At 47.1% G+C, this 19,994-nt stretch overlaps 1 protein-coding gene across 1 annotated transcript; it reads right to left on the bottom strand.

Annotated features, from left to right (window-relative positions):
* Positions 1-1,120: 1,120 nt before the first annotated feature.
* On the bottom strand, positions 1,121-5,951 carry LOC310966189 (uncharacterized protein; the record flags this gene model as incomplete). The annotated part of the gene is made up of 12 exons (XM_083940047.1): positions 1,121-1,302; positions 1,910-1,937; positions 2,402-2,422; positions 2,831-2,877; positions 2,967-3,012; positions 4,064-4,110; positions 4,201-4,246; positions 4,814-4,860; positions 4,951-4,996; positions 5,286-5,319; positions 5,480-5,515; positions 5,924-5,951. The coding sequence occupies 12 exons, from the start codon at positions 5,949-5,951 to the stop codon at positions 1,267-1,269; spliced, it is 462 nt and encodes a 153-aa protein (XP_083796173.1). The 3' UTR covers positions 1,121-1,266.
* Positions 5,952-19,994: the final 14,043 nt, after the last annotated feature.

Genomic DNA, 19,994 nt, shown 5'->3' with positions numbered 1-19,994 from the left:
ATGCCGAACCACCAATAGGGCAAACAATGCACATGGGGAGTGATTACACCTAAAGAAATAGATCCTTTTAAAACACTACAGGTCGATCATCTGGGATGAAGTATGTGGGTCGATCTTCGGGGATGAAGGATGTGGGGCAATCCTCAGGGATGAAGGACCTGGGTAGATCGTCGGGAATGATGGACTTGGGTCGATCGTCTGGGATGAAGGACCTTGGTCGATCCTCGGGAATGAAGGACGTGGGTTGATGGTCAGGGATGAATGGTGTGAAGGGGGATGAGGTTAGTATGGATGTAAAATATTCTACCTTCATATCATTCCTTACATTTTTGGTGCCCCGTGTGAGGCATAGACAAACCACAGCTCTGCGAAATGAGCTGAATGTTTACAGACAAACATTGAGTTGATAATCAGAAATTTGACATGGGAATAATCCTAGTCTAATAGTGTTGCATTGTGGGACACAGTGCTTCACTGCTCTTCTTTAAAAGTAGTGCAAAGTCTGTCTTGTAATTAAATTACTTTGATTAAACTTTCGTCTGCCGTGCCATGAAGGTTCTGTGTGTGACAATATGAAGCTGTGAACAGTTGTTACCCTGAGGAGTTAACTCTTTAGTTGCCAAACTAGAATGAGAGGAAAAACTCTGAGGTAATGGAGTACTTGTAAGAGGCGGAGCTTGGGTTAAAATACGTGCGTCTGTTACATCAGCATCATTGTCACATGAACGGCGTTCTCCTGGTCAGAGTCTGACGTGTGTTCGACCTTGTCCCTCAGAGCAGTTTAAGGTTCATTGTATTACGTCGCCGGACTTCTGGAGCTGTTGCTCTGAACTTGACTTTAAAATCTACAAACCCATGGGGGAATTATTTTTTTACAGTCTGTGGTTCAAACGGACCAGCTTAAAAACAAGAGATATAACCCGCTGCTGGAGGAAAATGTAGGACCAATCAGGAGCTACGGTTTCTGCAGGTCGCTGAATAAAACTTCAGTTCATCCGTGGTCTTTCACGTTGTTGTTCCCAAAATGTTGAATATTTCATCCCAGTTGTTGAGCGTGTTTCCAGGATCATTTCATGTTTGGGTAAATAACTCAGACAGTGGAGTGTGCAGATTCTTTCAATGCATTTATTAAAATTATCAGAGGAAAAGAAAGAGTTTCTCTACATGAACAAGTTCAGCATATATATAGTTGAGTATATGAATATATATATATACTCTATGCATGGATGATGTAGAGATGTAGATGATGTAGCTAGAGTTCATACATCATGCTTCAATCGGAGCAGATGCTTCCTTCCACTCCTGAACAGGATCAGAGTGAAAACACAAGAACAAACTTGTTAGTTTCTGTCTTCTGTCGACATCAACACTTTCCCTTTGAACCTGTATTTATTATTATTGTTATTCTTGTTGTTCCAGCTTTTGTTAAACTGATCTTTGTAATTCATTTTTATTTTTATTCTTCTTCTGTACATTTTTCAGTCGCCTCTTGCCGCTGCATACTTTAAGCTACAAAAAAAACATTAAACGATCGAAATGTTCATCTTTTTCACCTCTTCTGTCTTTCAACCCCATTCATACTTTTTCATATATTCAGCTTTATGTCATTGCGTGAACAATAAATAGTCTAATTAATGATTAAAAAGGGGATTCATTCATATAAATGCTTAATCCTGATGGTAGGATCTATCCTACCATTCGTTGGTGCCCCGTGTGAGGCATAGACAAACCACAGATCTTTGAAATGAGCTGAATGTTTACAGAAAACATTGAGTTGATGATCAGAAAGTGTGTGAGTGTACAAAAACCCTTTGATCTTGCCTCTGAATACAAATAAGAAGAAGGAGAAGAATAAATAGAAGAAGAAGAAGAAGAAGAAGAAGAAGAAGAAGAAGAAGAAGAGTTTTACCTTCAGCGCTTTCATGTAATTGTCAAACCTGCAGCAGAAGACACAGAAGAGGATTTTCATTATGACTTCACACAAAATATGAGCAAAATATTTGAGAGTCAAATGTGAAGAAACGATAAAGTGATGACTGAGCGAGGATCAGGACTTCCTGTTGCTCGTGTTGAACTAATGACTTGATGTGATTGGTTCCCATGGATCAGCTGATCAGTGAATAACACAGTCATGGATGTGTCCCAGATGATCTGGATCCATGTGACATCACTTCATCACTTCACGTTTGTATGAGAGGAGACATCTCATCATATCTGAGCATCGTCATGATCTGTGTGAGACATTCAACTGGGAACCAATCACATCCAGTGTTTAGTGAACGTTGAGCCCCGGCAGCGTCCAATCAGGTGCATTCAGTCTTTGTAGATGGTGACCTCCTCCTCCTCCTCCTCCTCCTCCTCCTCCTCATATTCTTCATCGTGTTACTTAAACGTTTCTTACTTGGTTTGGACCTCTGGAGCTCTAAACATCAGCAGGAGACACACAAGAGAGTTTGTGTCAGTTCAGCAGCTTCATGACTTCACTAAACACATCACTTCATCATCACACAAGTGTCCCTCCGGGTTCTGTGGTGTGTGAGGGTCAGGGACCCACCATTGGGCTTCAGATCAGTCTGTTTGAAGTGTCTAAAGTTTTATATATGATAAAATCATGCGATGTCAAGTTTTGGAGAGAAAGGGCCTCATGATTGGTGTGATTGTCTCGTTGGAACTCGGGGTGGAAAACACGATAACGAGGAGCACGAGGAGCCTCAGCAACGTCGTACGTGTGCACAGAAATACGAGGCTGACGGTCGAGGGACAGATGATGTCATCCACGAAACACAGAAGCATCTAAAGAGACGTCCAATCACAAACAGACGCTTCTTACCCTTCCAAAGCCTCGGACACGGCGTCGACCAGCACTTCCACGGTCGTCTGTAAACAAACAACAGTATGATTTAAAACCAAGGATTTTAGCGTGGACAATAATGATGATGAGCACAAACGAAAGGTGGGGACTTTACCGCTTCGTGCTGCTGCATTTCATGTTCCACCTCAGCGAGGAACAAACTACAGCGGAGGACACAGAAACATGAACATATGGACAAACAGAGGTTCACAAGAGAAAGGCAGTAACATCACATCTGTTACTGAAACATTCACTAAAGAACCCTAAAAACCCATTAAACCCCCGAATTGCTCCCCGTGCTGCGCATGGGTGAGTGAATGTGGTGTGAGTGGTGACATTAGATGGTCTGTAGATGTCCACTGCCATCAGTGTGAACGTCTGTGTGAACGGGTGAATGTGACAAACACGGTTGAAATGCGGCTGGCGTTGTAGATAGCGGTGGTCTGTGGAGCACATGTGAATGGACTGCTAAATGGACTTGTACTTATATATATATATACTACTCAACCACTCGACCACCGCCGTCTACGTCGCTGCCCGCCATTTCGCGTCCTTCTCAACAAAAGCAGGATGCTCCTCTCCTCCGTCGTCTCCGTCTTTCTTGGGGTCAAACTTTATCGGAGTAACTTTTGAATGTGAGCGACGCCCTCTAGAGGACGCTTTGATCGACATTCATTCCAACGTAAAGGAACATGAAAGCACGAGGACGCAGACGGTGAGAACGGTGAGAACGGTGAGAACGGTGAGAACGGTGAGAACGATGAGAACGATGAGAGCGATGAGAACGATGAGAACGGTGAGAACGGGGAGAACGGTGAGAACGATGAGAACGATGAGAACGATGAGAACGGTGAGAACGGGGAGAACGGGGAGAACGGTGAGAACGGTGAGAACGGTGAGAACGATGAAAACGGGGAGAACGGTGAGAACGGTGAGAACGATGAGAACGGTGAGAACGTACGTCTCATTTCACGCACTAAATATCTCGTTTGCAGCTGAGACCATCGGTCGAGCGGCCGGTCGAGAGGAGCGAGGAGTCGTCTGACAGCCGTGTTCAAAGCCGTGGACACGATAACGAGGAGCACGAGGAGCCTGAGCAACGTCGTACGTGTGCACAGAAATACGAGGTTGATGGTCGAGGGACAGATGATGTCATCTGTGAAACACAGAAGCGTCTAAAGAGACGTCCAATCACAAACAGACGCTTCTTACTCTCCCAAAGTCGTGGCCACCTCATCGACCAGCTCTGCCACGGTCGCCTGAAGACGGAACAACAGTTGGAGTTAAAACCAAGGATTTTAGCGTGGACAATAATGATGACGAGCACAAATGAAAGGTGGGGAATTTACCTCTCCGTGCTCCTGCAGATGCTCGTCCACCTCAGCGAGGTTCAATCTAGAGCAGAGGACACAGAAACATGAACATGTGTACAAACAGAGGTTCACAAGAGAAAGGCAGTAACATCACATCTGTTACTGAAACATTCAATATGACAAACATGAAGAACCAGACAACAACATGAACGAGGACAGAATCAAACAAACAATGTTCGACTAAATCCGATTAATCCGACGAACACGCCCTCTACAAAAGAGGCCGTGAATCTTCTAAAGTCCTACCACCGCCCGATGACCTCATCAGCTGAGGTCACCAGCGTTCCCTCCTTATGTTCCAACACGGTGTTTGTTAAAGACGATCCAGGACCAGCACACAAGTCTAACAACAGACGCTGGGGATTAGATCAGGGAGGCCGTTCCTCCCAATCACGCCTCTCCAGGTGTCTCCATCTTTGCCCACGTGGGCTTTGAAGTCTCCCAGCAGAACTATGGAGTCCCCAGGAGCCTCAGCAACGTTGTACATGTGCACAGAAATACGAGGCTGACGGTCGAAGGACAGATGATGTCATCCATGAAACATAGAAGCGTCTAAAGAGACGTCCAATCACAAACAGACGCTTCTTACCCTTCCAAAGCCTTGTGCAATCTATCGACCAGGTCTGCCCAGGCCACCTGAAGACGGGACCACAGTTGGATTCAAAACCAAGGATTTTAGCGTGGACAAAAATGATGATGAGCACAAATGAAAGGTGGGGATTTTACCATTTCATGCTCCTCCAGCTTTTGTTCCAAGTCAGCGAGGTACAATCTACAGCAGAGGACACAGAAACATGAACATGTGGACAAACAGAGGTTCACAAGAGAAAGGCAGTAACATCACATCTGTTACTGAAACATTCAATATGACAAACATGAAGAACCAGACAATAACATGAACGAGGACAGAGTCAAACGATGAGTGGAGAACATCTAAACATCAGCTGGAGAAGTCCATAAACACAGACTCCGTGAATAAGGAAGTGAGTGAACGCATGAATGAAAGCTCAGACGTGGTGTGAGACAGGGACGTGTGAGAAGACATGAGGACGTGTCCTCACCTGTAGCCGTCCTCTGGCTCGGAGGGTCGAGCGTCTGAAACACACAAATGAACAGTTTGGACGTGTTTCCTGTTTCCTGTTTCCTGTCAGCACACGTGTCCTGTCGTCCTCAGTGTGTCAACAACCACAATATGTGATCAAAGTGTGTGTGTTTGGTGTGAGTGTGTGTGTGTGTGTGTGTGTGACTTTCTCACCAGTTACAGAAAGCAGGAGGAGTCCAGCTGCCAGGGCTGCAACACACAAACACTTGTTACACACACAGGGCTCTTATTGTGAAGGAGCCACAGCTTCCTGCGATACAAAAACACTCATTACACACACAGGGCTCTTATTCTGAAGGAGCCACAGCTTCCTGCTCCTGGAACTGAACGTGTGACTCTGATTGGCTGTGGGAGACGCTGTAATAAACACTGGTTTTCGGGTCGTTTTTACTCATTATGGGTCGTTTTAAGTTGTTTTTAGTCTTTTTAGGTCGTTTTTAGTTGTTGTAGGTCGTGTTTTGGTCGTTTTTAGTCGTTTTAAGATTGTTTTGAATTAGTTTCTGGGTCTGCCGGGTTCTCTGCGACGCGTCTCTGTATCGTCTGAATCCGGACGCTGCGTCGCTTTGTCGTGATGAAGTGAATAAAGAGCGCACTCACCAACGGTCAGGGCGATCTTTGGAGTCATCATGTCTGCAGCAGCGAGTCGTCTCACTTCATGACTCCACAGTTCACCTGCTCAGGTATATATAGTGAGGTGTGAGGAGCCCCGGGCTCGTCTCTGCTCATGTTCACCGACTGCTGCCAGCTGTTTCTTCCTAATCACACAACATCTGTTTGAACATGTGTGGATTCATCATTATAATATTAAAACATTAAAGGAGAGAGCAAACAGAGTTGAAGAGTAAAGATTTGCTTTGGGTCCACTCCTGGAAGCTTTTTACCATTGGACTTGAAGACATAAAGACGTCCATATGTTGATTCAGAACTCCTCAGATCCTTCTGTCCCTGCAGGCTGCACCTGTTCACTAGGTAATAGGTATGAGTTTATCTAAAACACATGATTACACGTGGTTAAAGAAGACAGAATTAGCCAGAAGGCTAGTTTTCATCTGTAGTCCCCCGGCCATGATGTGAAAAAGCAATAAAAATTAGTCTCATGATAAATTAATGTTCCCTAACAAAGACCACACTATTGTACGATATTGGAGAAGTTTAATTGGAATAGCCGGGGAATGCAAGAAGGTGGGGTGAGGGTGCGTTTGGGTGGGATGGAGAGAGGGTCAGTGTCATGGAATTGTGGTCTCCTGTCCGACAACACATCTTCAGACCGACGATCGACCCATGGCCTTCATCTCCAATGATCCACCCAAGACCTTCATCCACGGCGATCGACCCACGACCTTCATCCTCGACGTACGACCCACTATCTTCATCCCAAACGATCGACCCACGTCCTTGATTCAAGACGATCGACCCACGCCCTTCATCCTCAACGTTCGATATACCCTCTGGTCATCCCAAAAAGTGATTTCCGTCCACTCACGTCTCATCCAATGAAGTTTTGGGGATTGATGAACAAACATCAAGGTGGAACCCCCCTCTGAGGCCGGCTCCCCGGGCAGGTGTGACATCCACACAAACCTCAACCTTCTTCGCACCATTCATCCCCGATGATCGACCTTCGTCCTTCATCCCCGACGATCGCCCCACATCCTTCATCCCCGACGATCGACCCACGTCCTTCATCCCCGACGATCGACCCACGACCTTCATCCCCAACGATCGACCCACGCCCTTGATCCACGACGATCGACCCACGTCCTTCATCCACGACGATCGACCCACGTCCTTCATCCTCGATGTTTGACCCACTATCTTCATCCCCAACGATCGACCCACGGCCTTCATCTCGATCAACTCTCTCATCATTCCCTCAACCCTCTTTTCATCCCACCTAAACGAACCCCGCAACACAGAACCCCATATCGCTCCAAACATTTACTATCGGCAGATGACCTCCTCATCGCAGATGAACACACATCAAGGTGGAATCCCCCTCTGAGGCCCGCTCTCCGGGCAGGTGTGACATCCACACAAACCTCAACCCTCTTTGCACAATTCATCCCCAACGATCGACCCACGACCTTCATCCTCGACGATGGACCCACAACCTTCATCCCTGATGATCGACCCAGGTCCTTCATCCATGATGATCGACCCAGGTCCTTCATCCATGATGATTGACCCACAGGCTTTATCGCAATCGACCCTCTCATCATTCCCTCAACCCTTTCTTCATCCCACCCAAACGCACCCTCACCCCACCTTCTTGCATTCCCCGGCTATTCCAATGTACAGAGTGGGTGGTTTTGTTTTCCACGCACGGCGTGTGGTACTTTAGTTCTCCCTGTTGATTCCCCGTTCTCAATAAATATTTACTGAGCAATACAAGTACTTAGTCTGAGTCCATGACACTGACCCTCTCTCCATCCCACTTAAACGCACCCTCACCCCTCCTTCTTGCATTCCCCGGCTATTCCAATTAAACTTCTCCAACTTCGTACAATAGTGTGGTCTTGTTAGGGAACATTCATTTATCATGAGACTAATTTTTATTGCTTTTTCACATTATAGCCGGGGGACTACAGATGAAAACTAGCCTTCTGGCTAATTCTGTCTTCTTTAACCACGTGTAATCATGTGTTTTAGATAAACTCATACCTAATACCTAGTGAACGGGTGCAGCCTGCAGGGACGAAGGATCTGAGGAGTTCTGAATCAACATATGGACGTCTTTATGTCTTCAAGTCCAACGGTGAAAAGCTTCCAGGAGTGGACCCAAAGCAAATCTTTACTCTTCATCTCTGTTTGCTCTCTCCTTTAATGTTTTAATATTATAATGATGAATCCACACATGTTCAAACAGATGTTGATCTAATCTAATTAGGCTAATTATGTATTACTTGTTAAAAAGGCACCATGCCAATATCTACAGGATTTTTATTAAACTTTAGCAAAGGTGTAATACCCATTAAAGTAGAAGAATACTTTTCTTTTTTCATCAACCCCCTCTCATTCCTAAATCCAAATAATTGCATATACAAAGCCAAACAGCTCGCCGGAGCACCAGCACTTCTATTTCATTTCACCCCTGCATAAACGTGTTAATCAGACCTACATAACACAGAACCCCATATTGCTCCAAACACTCACCATCGGCAGATGACCACCTCATCCCCGTCATCCAGACCAGACGTGCTGGATACATCATCTCCCCCATCATCCCAACTCTTGAAGTGTGTTCGTCTTAGCAATTTTGGTTTCCAGTTCCCAAATACCCTCTGGTCGTCCCAAAAAGCGATATCCGAACGGTCCATTCTCGTCTCATCCAATGAAGTGTTGGGGGTTGATGAACACACATCAAGGTGGAACCCCCCTCTGAGGCCCGCTCCCTGGGCAGGTGTGACATCCACACAAACCTCAACCCTCTTCGCACCATTCATCCCCGATGATCGACCCACGTCCTTCATCCCCGACGATCGACCCACGACCTTCATCCATGACGATCGACCCACGACCTTCATCCCCGACGAACGACCCACGTCCTTCTTCCTCGAAGTTCGACCCATGTCCGTTATCCTCGATGTTCGACCCACTATCTTCATCCTCGACGTTCGACCCACGACCTTCATCCTCAATGATCGACCCACGACCTTCATCCCTGACGATCGACCCATGACCTTCATCTTCGAGGATCGACCAACTATCTTCATCCCCAGACGATCGACCCACGTCCTTCATCCCAGACTATCGACCCACGTCCTTCGTTCCGATGATCGACCTACGTCCTTCATCCCCGACCATCAACCCACGTCCTTCATCCATGATGATCGACCCACATCTTTCAACCACGGAGATCGACCCACGTCCTTGATTCAAGACGATCGACCCACGTCCTTCATCCTCGACGTTCGACCCACGTCCTTCATCCCCAACGATCGACCCATGTTCCACCAACGTCCTTCATCCCCAACGATCGACCCACATCCTTCATCCCAAACGATCGACCCAAATCCTTTATCCACGACGATCGACCCACGTCCTTCATCCATGATGATCGACCCACGTCCTTCATCCATGATGATCGACCCACGTCTTTCAACCACGGCGATCTACCCACGTCCTTCATCCTCGACGTTCGACCAACGTCCTTCATCCCCAACGACGACCCACGTTCGACCAACGTCCTTCATCCCCGACGATGGACCCACGTCCTTCATCCCCGGGGATCGACCCACATCCTTTATCTCAAACGATCCACAAACATCCTTCATCCCAGACGTTCGACCCACTATCTTCATCCCCAATGATCGACCCACATCCTTCATCCACGACGATCGATCCACAACCTTCATCCTTGACGTTCGACCCACTATCTTCATCCCCAACGATCGACTCACATCCTTCATTAACGACGATCGACCCACGACCTTCATCCTCGACGTTCGACCAAGGACCTTCATCTTCGAGGATCGACCCACTATCTTCATCCCCAGAAAATCGACCCACGTCCTTCATCCCCAGACATTCGACCCACGTCCTTCATCCCCAACGATCGACCCACATCCTTCATCCCCAACGATCGACCCACTATCTTCATCCCAAACGATCGACCCAAATCCTTTATCCACAGCGATCGACCCACGACCTTCATCCTTGACGTTCGACCCACTATCTTCATCCCCAACGATCGACCCACTATCTTCATCCCAAACGATCGACCCACATCCTTCATCCACGACGATCGACCCACGACCTTCATCCCTAACGATCGACCCACTATCTTCATCCCCAACGATCGACCCACATCCTTCATCCACGACGAATGACCCACACGTCTTTCATCCCCAACGATCAACTCAAGACCTTCATCCTTGACGTTCGACCCACTATCTTCATCCCCAACGATTTACCCACGTCCTTCATCCCCAACGATCGACCCACGACCTTTATCCTCGACGTTCGACCCACGTCCTTCATCCTCTATGTTCGACCCACGACCTTTATCCTCGTCGATCGACCCATTTCCGTCATCCTCGATGTTCGACCCACCACCTTCATCCCAAATGATCGACCCACATCCTTCATCCCCAACTATCTACCCACGTCCTTCATCCCCAACGATCGACCCACGACCTTTATCCTCGACGATCATCCCACTATCTTCATTTACGACGTTCGACCCATGTCCTTCATCACTGACGAACTACCCAGTCCTTCATCCATGATGATCGACCCACGTCCTTCATCCCCAACGATCGACCCACGTGCTTCATTCTCGACGTTCGACCCATGTCCTTCATCACTGACTAACTACCCAGTCCTTCATCCCCGACGATCGACCCACTATATTCATCCCCAATGATCGACCCACGACCTTCATCCTCGAGGATCAACCTACGACCTTCATCCCCGACAATCGAGCCACGACCTTCATCCTCGAGGATCGACCCACTATCATCATCCCCAGCGATCGACCCACGTCTTTCATCCCCAGACGATCGACCCACGTCCTTCATCCATGATGATCGACCCACGTCTTTCAACCACGACGTTCGACCCACGTCCTTCATCCCCAACTATCGACCCACATCCTTCATCCCCGAATATCGACCCACAGCCTTCATCCCAGACGATCTATCCACGTCCTCTATCACGATCAACCCTCTCTTCATCCCACTTAAACGCACCCTCACCCCACCTTCTTGCATTCCCCGGCTATTCCAATTAAACTTCTCCAACATCGTACAGTAGTGTGGTCTTGTTAGGGAACATTCATTTATCAGGAGACTAATTTTTAATGCTTTTTCACATCATGGCCAGGGGACTACAGATGAAAACTAGCCTTCTGGCTAATTCTCTCTTCTTTAACCACGTGTCATCATGTGTTTTAAATAAACTCATACCTAATACCTAGTGAACAGGTGCAGCCTGCAGGGACAGAAGGATCTGAGGAGTTCTGAATCAACATATGGACGTCTTTATGTCTTCAAGTCCATCGGTAAAAAGCTTCCAGGAGTGGACCCAAAGCAAATCTTTACTCTTCAACTCTGTTTGCTCTCTCCTTTAATGTTTTAATATTATAATGATGAATCCACACATGTTCAAACAGATGTTGTGTGATTAGGAAGAAACAGCTGGCAGCAGTCGGTGAACATGTGAGCAGAGACGAGCCCGGGGCTCCTCACACCTCACTATATATACCTGAGCAGGTGAACTGTGGAGTCATGAAGTGAGACGACTCGCTGCTGCAGACATGATGACTCCAAAGATCGCCCTGACTGTTGGTGAGTGCGCTCTTTATTCACTTCATCACGACAAAGTGACGCGGCGTCCGGATGCGGACGATGCGGAGATGCGTAACAGAGAAGACGGCAGACCCAGAAACTAATTAAAAACAATCTAAAAACGACTAAAAACGACTAAAAACGACTAAAAACGACGTAAACACGACTTATAATAACTAAAAACGACCTACAACAATTAAAAACGACCTGAAAATGACTAAAACGACTAAAATCGACCTAAAACGACAAAAAATTACTTAAAACGACCAAAAACAACTTAAAATGACCTATAATGAGTAAAAACGACCCGAAAACCAGTGTTTATTACAGCGTCTCCCACAGCCAATCAGAGTCACACGTTCAGTTCCAGGAGCAGGAAGCTGTGGCTCCTTCACAATAAGAGCCCTGTGTGTGTAACGAGTGTTTGTGTATCGCAAGAAGCTGTGGCTCCTTCACAATAAGAGCCCTGTGTGTGTAATGAGTGTTTGTGTATCGCAGGAAGCTGTGGCTCCTTCACAATAAGAGCCCTGTGTGTGTAACAAGTGTTTGTGTGTTGCAGCCCTGGCAGCTGGACTCCTCCTGCTTTCTGTAACTGGTGAGAAAGTCACACACACACACACACACACACACTCACACCAAACACACACACTTTGATCACATATTGTGGTTGTTGACACACTGAGGACGACAGGACACGTGTGCTGACAGGAAACAGGAAACACGTCCAAACTGTTTATTTGTGTGTTTCAGACGCTCGACCCTCCGAGCCAGAGGACGACTACAGGTGAGGACACGTCCTCATGTCTCCATCTCACACGTCCCTGTCTCACACCACGTCTGAGCTTTCATTCATGCATTCACTCACTTCCTTATTCACGGAGTCTGTGTTTATGGACTTCTCCAGCTGATGTTTAGATGTTCTCCACTCATCGTTTGACTCTGTCCTCGTTCATGTTGTTGTCTGTTTCTTCATGTTTGTCATATTGAATGTTTCAGTAACAGATGTGATGTTACTGCCTTTCTCTTGTGAACCTCTGTTTGTCCACATGTTCATATTTCTGTGTCCTCTGCTGTAGATTGTACCTCGCTGACTTGGAACAAAAGCTGGAGGAGCATGAAATGGTAAAATCCCCACCTTTCATTTGTGCTCATCATCATTTTTGTCCACGCTAAAATCCTTGGTTTTGAATCCAACTGTGGTCCCGTCTTCAGGTGGCCTGGGCAGACCTGGTCGGTAGAGTGTCCGAGGCTTTGGAAGGGTAAGAAGCGTCTGTTTGTGATTGGACGTCTCTTTAGACGCTTCTGTGTTTCACGGATGACATCATCTGTCCTTCGACCGTCAGCCTCGTATTTCTGTGCACATGTACGACGTTGCTGAGGCTCCTGGGGACTCCATAGTTCTGCTGGGAGACTTCAACGCCCACGTGGGCAAAGATGGAGACACCTGGAGAGGCGTGATTGGGAGGAACGGCCTCCCTGATCTAATCCCCAGCGTCTGTTGTTAGACTTGTGTGCTGGTCCTGGATCGTCTTTAACAAACACCATGTTGGAACAGAAGAAGGCTCAGAAGTGGACCTGGTTCCAGAGCACCCTAGGCCAAAGGTCCAGGATCCAGTTTGTGATGTGCCTCAAGGGGCGGGGACCCTGGAACACTGTGGTGGACCCCGAGGGTCAGGGGTCCCCCTGAAGAAGGAGGCCTTCAGGATCTGGTCTCCCAGAAGACTCCGGAGGTGGTTCTAAGGTCCCCACAGGTCTGAAGGGCTGCAGCCTCTGCTGGGTCAGAGGCAAAGCAGCGGGTGTGGGAGGAGTTCAGAGAGGTCCTGGAGAAGGACTTTGGGGGGCACAGAGATGCTTCTGGAAACCCATTCAGCACCTCAGGAGGGGGACACGGGGAATCGTCCAAGCTGTTCACAGTAAGGACGGGACGCTGGTGACCTCAGCTGATGAGGTCATCGGGCGGTGAAAGGACTTTAGAAGATTCACGGCCTCTTTTGTAGAGGGCGTGTTCGTCGGATTAGTCGGATTCAGTCGAACACTGTTTGTTTGATTCTGTCCTCGTTCATGTTGTTGTCTGTTTCTTCATGTTTGTCATATTGAATGTTTCAGTAACAGATGTGATGTTACTGCCTTTCTCTTGTGAACCTCTGTTTGTCCACATGTTCATGTTTCTGTGTCCTCTGCTGTAGATTGAACCTCGCTGAGGTGGACGAGTATCTGCAGGAGCACGGAGAGGTAAAGGCCCCACCTTTCATTTGTGCTCATCATCATTATTGTCCACGCTAAAATCCTTGGTTTTAAATCCAACTGTTGTTCCGTCTTCAGGCGACCGTGGCAGAGCTGGTCGATGAGGTGGCCACGACTTTGGGAGAGTAAGAAGCGTCTGTTTGTGATTGGACGCTCGACCGATGGTCTCAGCTGCAAACGAGACATTTAGTGCGTGAAATGAGACGTACGTTCTCATCATTCTCACCGTTCTCACCGTTCTCATCGTTCTCAACGTTCTCACCGTTCTCACCGTTCTCATCGTTCTCATCGTTCTCACCGTCTGCGTCATCGTGCTTTCACGCTCCTTTACGTTGGAATGAATGTCGATCAAAGCGTCCTCTAGAGGGCGTCGCTCACTTTCAAAAGTTACTCCGGACGACGGAGGAGAGAAGTGTCCTGCTTTTGTTGAGAAGGACGCAAAATGGCGGGCGGTGATGTAGACGGCGGTGGTCGGTGAGACACGTGTGGCGCACATGTAAATGGACTGGTGAATGGACTTGTACTCTTATAGCGCCTTGAGTAGTATATATATATATAAGTACAAGTCCATTTAGCAGTCCATTCACATGTGCTCCACAGACAACCGCTATCTACAACGCCGCCCGCATTTCACCGTGTTTGTCACATTCACCCGTTCACACAGACGTTCACACTGATGGCAGTGGACATCTACAGACCATCTAATGTCACCACTCACACAACATTCACACACCCATGCGCAGCACGGGGAGCAATTCGGGGGTTTAAAGGGTTTTTAGGGTTCTTTAGTGAATGTTTCAGTAACAGATGTGATGTTACTGCCTTTCTCTTGTGAACCTCTGTTTGTCCACATGTTCATATTTCTGTGTCCTCCGCTGTAGTTTGTTCCTCGCTGAGGTGGAACATGAAATGCAGCAGCACGAAGCGGTAAAGTCCCCACCTTTCGTTTGTGCTCATCATCATTATTGTCCACGCTAAAATCCTTGGTTTTAAATCCAACTGTTGTTTGTCTTCAGACGACCGTGGAGGTGCTGGTCGACGCCGTGTCCGAGGCTTTGGAAGGGTAAGAAGCGTGTGTTTGTGATTGGACGTCTCTTTAGATGCTTCTGTGTTTTGTGGATGACATCATCTGTCCCTCGACCGTCAGCCTCGTATTTCTGTGCACACATACGACGTTGCTGAGGCTCCTCGTGCTCCTCGTTATCGTGTTTTCCACCCCGAGTTCCAACGAGACAATCACACCAATCATGAGGCCCTTTCTCTCCAAAACTAGACATCGCATGAGTTTATCACATATTAAACTTTACACTTCAAACAGACTGATCTGAAGCCCAATGGTGGGTCCCTGACCCTCACACACACCACAGAACCCGGAGGGACACTTGTGTGATGATGAAGTGATGTGTTTAGTGAAGTCATGAAGCTGCTGAACTGACACAAACCCTCTTGTGTGTCTCCTGCTGCTGTTTAGAGCTCCAGAGGTCCAAACCAAGTAAGAAACGTTTGAGTAACACGATGAAGAATATGAGGAGGAGGAGGAGGAGGAGGAGGAGGAGGAGGTCACCATCTACAAAGACTGAATGCACCTGATTGGACGCTGCCGGGGCTCAACGTTCACTAAACACTGGATGTGATTGGTTCCCAGTTGAATGTCTCACACAGATCATGACGATGCTCAGATATGATGAGATGTCTCCTTTCATACAAACGTGAAGTGATGAAGTGATGTCACATGGATCCAGATCATCTGGGACACATCCATGACTGTGTTATTCACTGATCAGCTGATCCATGGGAACCAATCACATCAAGTCATTAGTTCAACAGGAGCAACAGGAAGTCCTGATCCTCGCTCAGTCATCACTTTATCGTTTCTTCACATTTGACTCTCAAATATTTTGCTCATATTTTGTGTGAAGTCATAATGAAAAATTTCTTCTGTGTCTTCTGCTGCAGGTTTGACAATTACATGAAAGCGCTGAAGGTAAAACTCACATTCATGATCTTCTTCTTCTTCTTCTTCTCCTTCTTCTTCTTTGTCTTCAGAGACAAGATTAAAAGGTTTCTGTACACTCACACAAATTTTCTGATCATCAACTCAATGTTTTTCTGTAAACATTCAGCTCATTTCAAAGAGCTGTGGTTTGTCTATGCCTCACACAGGGCACCAAAGAATGGTGGGATGGATCCTATCATCAGGATTAAGCATTTATATGAATGAATCCCCTTTTTAATCAGTAATAAGACTATTTATTGTTCACAAAATGACATAAAGCTGAATATATGAAAAAGTATGAATGGGATTTTGATCTTTGAATGTTTTTTGTAGCTGAAAGTAAGCAGCGGCAAGAGGCGACTGAAAAATGTACAGAAGAAAAAAGATTAGTTTAACAAAGGCTGGAACAACAACAATAATAACAATAATAATAATAAAAACAGGTTCAAAGGGAAAGTGTTGATGTTGACAGAAGACAGAAACTAACAAGTTTGTTCTTGTGTTTTCACTCTGATCCTGTTCAGGAGATGAAGGAAGCATCTGCTCCGATTGAAGCATGATGTGTTAACTCTAGCTACATCATCTACATCTCTACATCATCCATGCATAGAGTATATATATATATTCATATACTCAACTATAAATATGCTGAACTTGTTCATGTAGAGAAACTCTTTCTTTTCCTCTGATAATTTTAATAAATGCATTGAAAGAATCTGCACACTCCACTGTCTGAGTTATTTACCCAAACATGAAATGATCCTGGAAACACGCTCAACAACTGGGATCAAATATTGAACATTTTGGGAACAACAACGTGAAAGACCACGGATGAACTGAAGTTTTATTCAGCGACCTGCGGAAACCGTAGCTCCTGATTGGTCCTACAGTTTCCTCCAGCAGCCGGTTATATCTCTTGTTTTTAAGCTGGTCCGTTTGAACCACAGACTGTAGAAAATATTTCCCCCATGGGTTTGTAGATTTTAAAGTCAAGTTCAGAGCAACAGCTCCAGAAGTCCGGCGACGTAATACAATGAACCTTAAACTGCTCTGAGGGACAAGGTCGAACACACGTCAGACTCTGACAAGGAGAACGCCGTTCATGTGACAATGACGATGATGTAACAGCCGCACGTATTTTAACCCAAGCTCCGTCTCTTAAAAGTACTCCATTACCTCAGAGTTTTTCCTCTCATTCTAGTTTGGCAACTAAAGAGTTAACCCCTCAGGGTAACAACTGTTCACAGCTTCATATTGTCACACACAGAACCTTCATGGCACGGCGGACGAAAGTACTGAAAGTAATTTCAGTACAAGAAAGATTTTGCACTACTTTTAAAGAAGAGCAGTTAAGCACTGTGTCCCACAATGCAACACTATTAAACTAGGATTATTCCCATGTCAAATTTCAGATCATCAACTCAATGTTTGTCTGGAAACATTAAGCTCAATTCGCAGAACTGTGGTTTGTCTATGCCTCAAACGGGGCACCAAAAATGTAAGGAATGATATGAAGGTAGAATATTTTACATCCATACTAACCTCATCCCCCTGCACACCATTCATCCCTGACCATCAACCCACGTCCTTCATTCCCGAGGATCGACCAAGGTCCTTCATCCCTGAGGATCGACCCAAGTGCTTCATCCCCGACGATCGACCCAAGTCCATCATTCCCCACGATCTACCCAGGTCCTTCATCCCTGAGGATTACCCCACATCCTTCATCCCCGAAGATCGACCCACATACTTCATCCCAGATGATCGACCTGTAGTGTTTTAAAAGGATCTATTTCTTTAGGTGTAATCACTTCCCATGTGCATTGTTTTCCCTATTGGTGGTTCAGCATGCGCAGTGATATTCATGTTCTACATTAAAAGTGAACTGAGTGAACTTCATCTCTGTTTGAGAATAATACATTTATTATTATGTAGTCGTAAAGACACGACACGACCCGCGGCCTTCATCCCCGACGATTGACCCACGACCTTCATCACCGACGATCGCCTTACGACCTTCATCGCGATCGACCATCTCATCGTTCCCTCAACCCTTTTTTCATCCCACCTAAACGAACCCTCACCCAACCTTCTTGCATTCCCAAGCTATTATAATAAAACTTCTCCAATATTGTATAATGGTGTGGTCTTGTTAGTTAACTTTGCAGACATCCATATAAAACACATCCACCTAGGAGTAGGTCACTACCTCAAACACACACACATGCACACCAGTTCCCAAATACCCTCTGGTCTTCCCAAAAAGCGATATCCGAGCAGTCCATTCTCGTCTCATCCAATGAAGTTTTGGGGGTTGATGAACACACATTAAGGTGGAACCCCCCTCTGAGGCCAGCTCCCTGGGCAGGTGTGACATCCACACAAACCTCAACCCTCTTTGCACAATTCATCCCCGATGATCGACCCACGTCCTTCAGCCTTGATGTTCGACCTACGTCCTTCATCTCCAACGATCCACTAACGTCCTTCATCCCCGACGATCGACCCATGTCCTTCATCCATGACGATTGACCCATTACCTTCATCCTCGACGTTTGACCTGCTATCATCATCCCAAACGATCAACCCACGTCCTTCATCCTCAACGTTCGACCCACTATCATCATCCCAAACGATCGACCCACGTCCTTCAACCCCGACTATCAAACCACTATCTTCATCCCCAACGATCGACCCACGTCTTTCATCCCTAACGATCGACCCACATCCTTCATCCCCTACCATCGACCCACTATCTTCATCCCCAACGATCGACCTACATCCTTCATCCACGACGATCGACCCATGACCTTCATCCTCGACGTTCGACCCACTATCTTCATCCTTAACGATCGACCCACTATCAAAGTGCCCAACGATCGACCGACAACCTTCATCCAAGACGATCGACCCACGACCTTCATCCTTGACGTTCGACCCACTATCTTCATCCCAAACGATCAACAACGACCTTCATCCCCAACGATCCACCCACGACCTTCATCCTCGACGTTCGACCCACTATCTTCATCCCAAACGATCAACAACGACCTTCATCCCAAACGATCGACCCACGTCCTTCATCCTCGACGTTCGACCCACGACCTTCATCCTCGACGTTCGACCCATGTCCTTCATCCTCGACGTTCGATCTAGACCTTTATCCTCGGGGATCGACCCACGACCTTCATCCCCGACGATCGACCCACAACCTTCATCCTCAAGGATCGACCCACTATCTACATCTCCAACGATCGACCCACGCATTCATCCCCAGATGATCGACCTACGTCCTTCATCCCCAGACGATCGACCCACGTCCTTCATCCCAGACGATCGACCCACGTCCTTCGTCCCGACAATCGACCCACGTCCTTCATCCCCAAACGATCGACCCACGTCCTTCATCCCAGACGATCGACCCACGTCCTTCGTCCAGACGATCGACTTACATCCTTCATCCCAGACAATCGACCCACGACCTTCATCCTCGAAGATCGACCCACGTCCTTCATCCCCAACGATCGACCTACATCCTTCATCCACGACGATCGACCCACGACCTTCATCCTCGACGTTCGACCCACTATCTTCATCCCCAACGATCGACCTACATCCTTCATCCACGACGATCGACCCATGACCTTCATCCTCGACGTTCGACCCACTATCTTCATCCTTAACGATCGACCCACTATCTTCATGCCCAACGATCGACCGACGACCTTCATCCACGACGATCGACCCACGACCTTCATCCTTGACCTTTGACCCACTATCTTCATCCCAAACGATCAACAACGACCTTCATCCCCAACGATCCACCCACGACCTTCATCCTCGACGTTCGACCCACTATCTTCATCCCAAACGATCAACAACGACCTTCATCCCAAACGATGGACCCACGTCCTTCATCCTCGACGTTCGACCCACGACCTTCATCCTCGACGTTCGACCCATGTCCTTCATCCTCGACGTTCGACCCATGTCCTTCATCCTCGACGTTCGATCTAGACCTTTATCCTCGAGGATCGACCCACGACCTTCATCCCCGACGATCGACCCACAACCTTCATCCTCAAGGATCGACCCACTATCTTCATCTCCAACGATCGACCCACGTCATTCATCCCCAGAT

Source organism: Echiichthys vipera (genome assembly GCF_963691815.1).
Source record: "Echiichthys vipera genome assembly, chromosome: Y".
NCBI classification, from domain to species: Eukaryota; Metazoa; Chordata; class Actinopteri; order Perciformes; family Trachinidae; genus Echiichthys; species Echiichthys vipera.
Note: the sequence above shows the minus strand (reverse complement) of the source record. Positions and strands in the feature narration are given on the sequence as shown.